This window comes from Crassostrea angulata, chromosome 8 (genome assembly GCF_025612915.1).
Source record: "Crassostrea angulata isolate pt1a10 chromosome 8, ASM2561291v2, whole genome shotgun sequence".
In the NCBI taxonomy this organism is placed as follows: Eukaryota; Metazoa; Mollusca; class Bivalvia; order Ostreida; family Ostreidae; genus Magallana; species Magallana angulata.
In genome coordinates, this window is record NC_069118.1 from 53,405,016 (window position 1) to 53,415,132 (window position 10,117).

Here is a 10,117-nt window from a genome sequence, read left to right on the forward strand (position 1 = left end):
TCTAAAAATAATGAGCGATTTTAGGGGGAAGCAAGTCTATGTTATGTATTTTGTACGATTTTTAAAAACTTAATATTTGACTTCGACTTTGACCTTTTGTAGTTAAAAAATTGGTTTGGCAAAATATACTTTAGTATAGTTAACAAAATGATGTGTTTACTATTTATAAACCCTTTAAAATGCAAGCGCAAACGTTACCTTTTTTTTTAAATGTTTAGTAACAGTTCCTGTAGTGATCCCCATTTATGAATCTAATTTCTTAAATGTCTATGTATTTAAATAGCAATAGGTATGGCGAACGTATAAATGCTTTTGCCTAGTTTCGTTTTTGATTTAAAGCTTCGATGCAGATATTTGAGAATTTTCAAGGTAAGTTGAATAGTTGTTTTTTTTTCTTTACGTATTCAAATAAAGTACATGTATGGGATTGTGTCAATCCAAAAAGTTAATACCGATAATTATTAACTTTTTATATTACACTATAATAATAAAGTTAACTCTAAGAGCAACGGTTTGGTGCTTGCTTCGTTTGATAGTACTTGTTACAGAAATGCATTTAAGGATTTTGAAAGGTAAACTATTCACGAACATGTTATGTAGCCCTTTACTTTTTCACTCAAAGTTTTAATCATGGTTGAAATGTGAATAGAGTGGGATGTGTTCGTCTGGTAAATTCACTGCCACCTTTTACAGTCTAAAACTCTACAAATGCAACAGAAGATGGCTGTATTACGTTAGAAGCTATTCATTTTTACAGTTTGCCGAAAAGGAAAGTAAGTGCCGAAGATGTCCGCCATAAATTAAACTGGAAGGTCTAATGGGCAAAGTAGGGTAACTCATGAAAAATATAAATATATGAATATCATTGCATAGGGAGAATCAAAGTACTGAAGTACTGACGGGAGTTGATTTTATCGATTATAATTTAATTTAAAATCAACTTATTTTGCATGGCAATTAGTTTCTAGTCTGTAGTATTTTAAGATAGATTTCAAACTTTATATAAGTAATCGAAGCAATTCTAAAAACATTTATGGATCCAAGCACTATTGATATCAAACTCTAGTCTCGTTCAACCAGACGCTCGGCTATCTCCGTTAATCTCCGACAAACAAGAGAGCCTCTCTGCATAGAGAGAAAAAGTAATGTTTCAATAAAATTCGGTCATTAAAATATCATATTTGAATGTTCGATGATCCTATTTCAAGTATTCAAATAATCATGTCTGAACATAATTGTCCTCAAATGTTTAGAGGATATCGTCAAGATACTTATATGAGTGTAAAATTAATAAAGACCTTTAAAATTGATGACCCCTATAACACCTACACATCTAGAATGAGTTTTTGAGTAAATGATAAGTTTGTCTCAATTTTTAAAGTATTCATATTTGATAAAATTAAATCATAAAACTATTGTTTTGAAACCTTATTGTGCAATTATTGATTTCTGTTTGGTAATCATATGGCCAATATGTTTGTGAAAGATTGGCCACATCTAGAGTACCTTTTACTATAGCTAGACATTTTTGCTGCATATAGATCTATGTAAGCCTTGCAAATTGTTCAATTTCATGGATGTTTGTTGTTACATGTATTAGGTAAAATTTAGTTTGCATATCTATACACCATAAAAATAATCCGGTACTGAGTACTTGATGCTTGAATTATCATAATGATCATATGGTTGTTTTTCATAAAAATAATTTTTACAGAATCTGCTGAGAAATGCAAGGTACGAGGAAGACCTTGAAATTACTAATCGTAGGGGATGGTGGTTGCGGTAAAACATGTCTCCTCAAAGTGTTTAGTAAAGGCACGTTCCCAGACGCCTATGATCTGCCCACCTTTGACAGCTATGAGGCCGACATTGAAATAGATGGAAATCAGGTCAGGCTTCTTGTGTTTTATCTGTTAAACAATTTCAACAGACAAAACCAACAATGAACCAGGAATCAGACGAAAAATAACTTGGATTTGCTTTGTTTCACTCTAAAAAGTACTCAATTAGAGTTCACCACCAAAAACTGCATACTTGGCTCTTGACGTGGCTAGATGTTTGTGGCTAGTTTTAAGCTATAGTATAATATTGGTATAAGCTCTTTATAGAAATATAAATAAAGTTAACAATTTGGCAAATTTGTCGACCACCAGCCCATTTAAGGTCCTGGCGTGATTTACTGTGATTACATTTACATAGAGGTTGAGTAGACTATATGCAGATTTTTAAAAGTTCTTCACAGCCACTAGAACATGGGTTCAGCTTTAGGTTAGGTGTTTGTCGCTCTAAGGTGAGTCTCTATATCTCTATATCTCAGCATGGTCTGTAATTTTGGTTTTTTCATTCCTTAGATTATCAATGCACTGTTAACTCAGCTTCTCACGTTCCTCTAATCATGCCTAAGGGTCTAACGTGTTTTCTAAATATCGCATAATATGATCAAAAGGTTATTTACTACGTTATCTTGTGTTTGAAATCCCCACTCATCACAGTTTTTGACGATTGTTTTTTTTTGTGACCAGTCATTAAGTAGAACTTTGCAACAGTGAATGTTTATAAATATTTGATTTTTTTTTCTTGCTAACATTTAATTATCGTTTAACACTCTCATAATTATCACCCTGCATGTTTCGTTTTGCACATCTCATAACTATCACCCTGCATGTTTCGTTTTGCACATTTCAATTAGTGTTTGCTATGTAAGTTCCAGTTACAAAGGGCAAAGGTGGTACAGGTCGGTTTTACTAAATGGTTAGACAAAAAGACCTCAAGAAATATTTTTATAACCAACGCCATGAGTCAGGGTTTACGCATACTCGTCTATTTCATGCAAATGCCGAATCACATACATCTGAGCAGGTGAGGCAAAAGTTTAAGTGGGAGAAGGTCACCCTCTTGCCATAACCATCATACTCTCCAGATCTAGCACAATGCGATGTTTTATTTGTTTTTCCAAAACTTAGAAAGATCTGCTTTGGTTATCCTTTCAAGTCCTGACAAGCCCTTGACTTAACTATCAGTCAGTGCTTCAGAAGTCTACTGAAATCAGCGTACCGTAAAGAATATATCAGACCTGGATTGAAATGATGTATTCCAAACCGCGGAGAATACTTTGAAGTGAACATCTCGCGAATTTAAAATTTTGCTTTTAATTTTTGGATTGATGTTTACTAAAGGAAACGATGATACAGTTTCGGCATTCGCGATTTTTAGACGGGGTCACGTGACCCCTTCTATTGGTTTACTGTCAGCCAAAGTCTCAAACCGGAAGACACAAGTAGAACACATGAATTGAGTCTACGCGTAAGAAAATAGTGCAGAAAGTTTTCATGCATTTCAGTGAATATGTATTATAAAAACACGCATTACATCTTTTTAAGTCCTCTGTGTATAAACAAAATTCTATTTAGAAAATAAACAAACTTTATTGATCAAAATATTCTTGTTCGGGTTCAAATGTGGAATGAGTTACGTAACTGAATGCACAGCGCCGTTGACGATTCAGTTGGTGTACGAGCTCATTAATCAATAGAAGAATTTGTTGATGGTGGAATCGAAATTCCCAAACGCCATGTGCCATTTTTGAAAAGTTGTGAATTTTATTTTGACCATCTTTCACTTTAATACCACCAAACTTCATGCGCAAGCCAAAGTTAAAATCGGGACGGGTTATACACAGATGTTTTACAAATTAAATAGGTGTTTCTTTGGCTTCCAGTCTACTTGCGGTATGACTGCTGTTCGTCTCTAAAGGAATTTTGTACAAAGAAAATAAAAGCAAGTCTGAATTTGCCTTCTCGTTCGTTGGCTCTTAAATTGATTAAACTGAATTTAAATTTTAAACAATGCATTGTAAGCAAAATCTATAATAGATTATACATTTTGGAAGACTTATACATCATATCATATATACAATCTTATAGATTGAAGAATCAAGTTAAATGTAAATGTTCATGTTTTCCGGCTTAGTTGGAATCAGGCTTGGGGTGAATTACATTGTAAAATTTACATTACATTACATTAGTTTTAGAGTTTTCGGGGTTTTCATTAAACTTTTATTACGGATACCGTCCGACTTGTGGATTTTCCCTTGGATCACAAAATTGAATAAATCTAATGATTAAAATTATCGACTTTGATATAGTTGTTTGATTTTCCCGGTTAGTATTAATTTTTAAAAATTTCCCTTGGGGTCTTATTTTACATAATATACCGTTGTGTCAATTTTCTACAATTATGAAGGCCAGGATTGAGTAAAATTTAGACAAAATATCAAACAATTGCAAAAAAGCCGAATTAACATAGATTGTAACAACTAATTCAAACTCATAGATTTTGGAAGCATATTCGAGGAAATCCAAGACACTTTCAAGACTCTGTCTTTCAGTACTCTCAGTACTTTGATTATTCTTGTGATTTAATGCAAAACGGTTAAATCGTGGAATTGAGTATTCGCAAAAAATAAGGAATCTACAGTAATTATGCCTTTATTTGATTAAAATTGCTTAAAAAGCTTACCTTAGTCCCTCTATTCTTTATGTTTTCAACGGGTTTATAAATTATGGAATATGATTTGTCTTTACTAATTTTGACCCATGCGTGCATGGGTTGACATAGCATATGATATCGGACATTTACGAAATAGATACATCGACACACGTACCGTACTATATATACCGGTATATTGTTGATATTTGCATAACCAAGCTTTAAGCCTACAATGATGCTATTAATTTCACTACACTGCTGAGTTGGAATAATGTAACTGTGTCTTGGGAAAGGCCTTCACCACAGTTAAAATGCCTCCCATATACCCGTAATGTAGCAGAAAATTGCAGAATCGGTCCAAACGATTTTGTAGGAAATTAATAAAGTTGCATTGAAAATAACAGTCAAATTCTTCGTAACAAACCATTTTGAAGTTGTAAATACCTTTCTTTGAAAAGTTTAATTCTATAATTGGAGAATTCAACATTTCTTCGACAACGTTTTTTACACACCATGTTGCCATTTTAAACTCTCGGGATTTTTTTTTATAGTAAATGCACTGTGTTAGAGTTATCGCCCGTATTTTCTTTGATGAACAGAAAAAGAAATTCCAATGAAAAGTTACACGCATTTGTTTTATCGTCTCTGAGTTTATCCACGCAAATGTGATATTGTGGAAACATAAAATTAATAGCCTCTCGTGATTTAGCGTGAATGTAAAGCGCTTGCGCAAGATTGTAAAATCCAAAAAAATCAGATGATTTCCGGAATTTTTTGAGGAATTTTCGTCGATTATGAATTAGCGAAGCTTGATTGAGAACACACAAAAATAAAATTGGTAATCTTCAAGTACCAATGATGTTTATAATTTATAAAACAAAAGACAGTACGCTTTCGATTAATCGGTATTAAAAAATTCGAATCTATTCAATCAATATAGTAGTATAGATTAAAAGTATTACCTGCATGTACATTTATTCTATTTGTAAAAAAAAAATTAAAACTGATGATTAATAAAAAAGAGACCTGTTGTTTCAAAATACAGCCAGTGTTAATAACATTTTGTCTTTTGAGTTGCAGATTAGGTTAGCATTATGGGATACAGCGGGGCAGGAGGACTTCGATAGACTTCGCCATATCTCCTATCCAAACACAGACGTCATACTGATGTGCTTCTCTGTAGAAAGCCGCGTCAGTTTTGAAAATGTTCTATCGAAATGGACACCAGAAGTCAAACGTTTCTGCTCTAAAGTTCCAATTATTCTAGTAGGCAACAAAAAAGACATTAGAGATGACCTGGGTACATTAAAAGAGATAAAAGGAAACATTAAAGAACCTGTCAATTCCAAAGAGGGCCAGGCGATGGCCGATCAAATCCACGCTTTCGCCTACCTCGAGTGCTCAGCTCAAACAAAGGAGGGAGTGATGGAGGTGTTCCAAACAGCCACTGGGGCAGCCCTGCAGGTCAGAAAGAAAACGGAAAAAGAAAAGAAGGACAGGAAGTGTTTATTGCTATAAGAGTAAAGAATATTGGTTCTTATATCTTTTTTACGATCCGTTATGTTTTTGTGATCTGAGTCTTGATAGTTTAGTGATATTAGGGTTCGAAGCAAAAATTACCTTGTCAATTTTGTCTTAGGAGATTTACTTGACAGCAAAATTTTTCTTAAAGTTGATATGTATGACCTGAAAAACCGTAAATACGATGTATTGTATCAACTTTGTGTTACTTATTCTTTAATTAGAAAAAAGATGAAACTGAGTTGTTTAATGCTGAAAAAATATACGCGGTCAACTAAAATTACAAATACATGAAAATGTAAGAAAAGTTTAAAGTAAAATATTATGAAACCGATTTATTAGGGTCCTGATCTGCGGGCGACCTATTGTGATCTGTCTGCCTGTCTGTTCATCCGTCTTTCCGTCTGTCTGCCCATCCGCGATCACATCTCCGGGGCATACCTTCTCTTCCCTTGATCCAATCTGGCCCATACGTTACCCACAGAGGATGTTGGCCAATGTCAGAGCAACATCATCTGATATGTTTTCCATTACTGAATACGTTACTTGCTTGAACTTTAAATAAATCTTTAAGGAAGATGTTTATTTAGCAATCAGCTTTGAAAATTAAAAAGTTCAACAAAATGTTAGTTTAATTTTATTTTGAAATCAAAACAGGTATAATGCTCCATGAAAATCGGACAACTTCGATTTTCCTAGATGACACAGCCAGAAATCATACTTTACTCTTAAGGATCAAAACATTGTGTGACTTTGGTACTTTGTGATTTGTTGTGAATGCATTATAAGTAAAGACTGGGTATTCTCTAGGCTTATTCCTTTTGAGTTCTCAGCAGCAGCTCAAGCAACGAGAGTTCTGAGACTTTTTCAGCATGGTATGTTAGTTTTTATTCCTTGGGGAATCAATTTTCTGTAAATTCAGCTTCTCACTCATCTCTAACCATGAGTGCAATTCCCAACTTATGACGGTTATCAGTCATTAAGTAAAACTTTGCACCAAAGGTTTTTGATATTTGATTTTTTTTTCTTTGATAACATTTAACATCAAGTTTAATACATTATCATAATGATACAATTAGTTGTTTTATTTTATGGTAAAAAAGAACAATTCTTGCCTAATTTCATACAACTATTGCAAATAAAAACTGCTATTTCACTTCACATATTACAACAACATTAATATCATAGCATTTTTCTTATAACCCATTGACCTTAAAACTACACTCAGGCCTGCTTGGACAAATGACGTTTTTATTTTCTCATTTTTGTTTTTCTGCAAGTTTCAATTCATGTTCGCTGTGTAAAGTTTGTTTATTTGTTTTGTTTATTTGTTCCACCTCATTTCCTTTTTACATTGTAATACTCTACAGTCACTATGAATTTTTGTGGTTGAAACTAGCTGCAGGTCTGTAGCTCCTGGTCTAAAATCAAAGTACTGAAGTACTGATGGGAGTTGATTTTATCGATTATTATTTATCTTAAAAATCAACGATATGTAATTTTGCATGCATGGCAAGTAAATTCCTATAAGTATTTGAATTATGCACATTTTTTATAATAGGAATTCTCCTAAAGGAAATTCGTGAAAATCCAATATCAATCATGTTGTGTAATATTCAAAGAATAAGTCCATCAAATTGCGTATCAGTAATCGCAATGGTTATGAGAAATTGTATGGATCAAAGCAAAATTGAACTCTAGTCCCGTTCAACCAGACTCTCAGCTGTATCCGTTATCTCCGACAAGCAAGAGAGACTCTCCGCTTGTCGAAGATTTACGGAGACAGCCGAGCGTCTGGTTGAACGAGACTACATGTATATTGAACTCTGGCGTAGGATTACATAAAATGTACGACTTCAAAAAATTTCTAAATTGTTCGTACCATTTAAAATCTGACTATTTACAAGGTATCTATAAATTAGTTTCCTTGAAAAACAATGCTTAAGAACTCATTACATCGAATTTATTGATTAGAACTAAATGTTGTCAGCGGTGTTGATTTGTGCTCAGGTCCAAACACTGTTTCACTTTCGATTTGCCTGCGTAACTGCATAGGAGAGTTGATTAAAATCAACTCCCAAAAAATCGGATGGACGACTTGGGAGCTACCGTGCCTCTCATAGTAAAAAACTGCAATTTACGGCGCACAAAATATTGTACTAGTTTTTGAGCGATTAATCTTATTTCCGAACATTTTTTTCTCATATATTTGATTTCAAAAAATTCCTTGGACATTTCACTACAGATATAGTCATTTTACTTGCCTCTTATATTCTTTTAAACACCATCACCAGTCCCGTAAAGCGAAGTGGTGCCGTTTGTTTAGGACTCTCGATCTCGACGTGAATTTAACATAACATTTTCCGAGGTCGATTGGCGTGTTTCGGGGAAAGTGTGGGGCAAGGAAAGAAAAGATATCAGTAGAAAATTGCATGAAGAATTTAATGATACTAATTTTTTCACAGAATTTGTGTGTACATAAGGTTAATCAGCCCTTAACTAGCGCAGAATTTTGTGCGCCGTAAATTGCAGGTTTTTAACATGGGAGGCACTGTAGCTTCCAGGTTGTCCATCTGAATTTTTCAGACCGGGAGCTACAGACCTGCAGCTAGGTTGAAACTTAAGTAAAATAACATCTCCCAGTGTATCTATTTTAAATGTTTTGATTATTCTAAATAGAACATTATTTTCATTAATGTCTATATTGTTTCTAGAAAACTCAACAAACTAAGGTTATCAGTCTAACAAAACAAAGAAATTGGGGTTTTCAAAGCCAGCCAGTGTGAATTATGTTTTGAAGTTTGAGTTGAAGATTAGGTTGGCATTATGGAATACACCGGGCGAAGAGTGATTAGATAGACTCCGCCCATTTCAGACTTCATATATTTATGTGCTTTTCTATAAGACAGCCGCCTCCGTTTTGAAAATATATCCTGAAAATAGATACAAGAAGTCAAATATCTCTACTTTTTAGGTCTAAATCATTCTTGTTGACAACACGAAAGACACGAGAAACGACCCCGATACAATAAAAGTGCCTACCCCCCCCCCACCCCCCAGAAACCAGTCATTCCCTAGAGGACCAGACGATAGCCGAACAATTCCGAGATTCGCTTAACTCGAGCGCTCGGTTAAGTTGGCAGGAACGGCATTTTTATACAAATAACTGAAGCCAAGGAATGTGTGGCTTTGGAACTGTATAACTAGAATTTCCCCAGTTGCCATTTAGCAGAAATGCCTTAAATTAATTCCTTATAAGGTCCATTGTCAATTTCTAAGAAATATTACTAGTCAGAACGTCTAAATTTTTTACATACTGGTTTTTCTGAGATTTCGACCCTTGCATTTTCGCCCATTTTTCATGATTATTTTTTTTTAGCATTTTCATTGTCCCATTTACTTATTTTTTGTGTTTTGTTTACCTCCCGTCTGTGACTTTCAATTTCACTGTGCGTAACATTAGAAGTTTTCATATTGCATACCAAATTCACCAAAAGACATCCTTCTAAATAATGATAATCAATTAAAATCATTTCATGTATTTTACAACACTCAAAAGCCTTCAAGTACAGCAACTTTCAATTTCACAAAATTATTGTACTTTTTGCACTTTATCCGAAACTGCCCCTCTCTACCTAAAACGAAGGAGTGGGTGAGGGAGGTGTTTGGAACGGCCACTAGGGCAGCTCTTCAAGTCAACAAGAAAATAAAGTGAGAAGTTAAATACTAAAATAGTATCAATTGTTGTTTTAGAGAGGCTTTTCTATGCAATACCTAAAAAACTTGAGGTAGAAGGTAGAAGAAATAAGCCTTTTCTATGTAATGCACTATGAGTTGGCCGGTGTTTCAGGATTTTGTCATTTTATAAGGTAGAATGACACATCTACATAAGTTCAATTCGTTCCATTCAAATTTCATCTTTTAATATCTGAATTTAAATAAATGTAACTTTTTTCAACATAACAATATATAAATAGTGCCTGTTTGGGAAGGTAACAGTTGAAATTGACACCCCGAGAAAACATTTGTCAACCGACGCAAAGCGGAGGTTGACAACGGTTTTCGAGGGGTGTCAATTTCAACTGTTATACTCCCAAACAGGCACTAT

General features: G+C 34.1%; 1 protein-coding gene across 3 annotated transcripts; it reads left to right on the forward strand.

The window, feature by feature from the left end:
- The first annotated feature begins 244 nt into the window (after window positions 1-244).
- Window positions 245-6,875, forward strand: LOC128159506 (ras-like GTP-binding protein Rho1). 3 transcript variants are annotated; one of them, XM_052822626.1, is made up of 3 exons: window positions 245-369; window positions 1,715-1,889; window positions 5,569-6,875. In XM_052822626.1, exons 2-3 carry the CDS (start codon window positions 1,728-1,730, stop codon window positions 6,004-6,006), a joined length of 600 nt encoding a protein of 199 aa, XP_052678586.1. In that variant the 5' UTR covers window positions 245-369; window positions 1,715-1,727; the 3' UTR covers window positions 6,007-6,875. The 3 variants fall into 3 exon arrangements, with proteins under 3 accessions (XP_052678586.1, XP_052678587.1, XP_052678588.1); XM_052822627.1 differs by lacking the exon at window positions 245-369 and adding an exon at window positions 757-826; XM_052822628.1 differs by lacking the exons at window positions 245-369; window positions 1,715-1,889 and adding an exon at window positions 1,898-2,290.
- Window positions 6,876-10,117: the final 3,242 nt, after the last annotated feature.

Bases quoted from the DNA above. Each gene is read 5' to 3' on its own strand.
- LOC128159506 (XM_052822626.1), top strand. From the start codon at position 1,728: ATGCAAGGTACGAGGAAGACCTTGAAATTACTAATCGTAGGGGATGGT. The intron at 1,890-5,568 runs GTCAGGCTTCTT...TTTGAGTTGCAG, and splicing joins TTGAAATAGATGGAAATCAG to ATTAGGTTAGCATTATGGGA.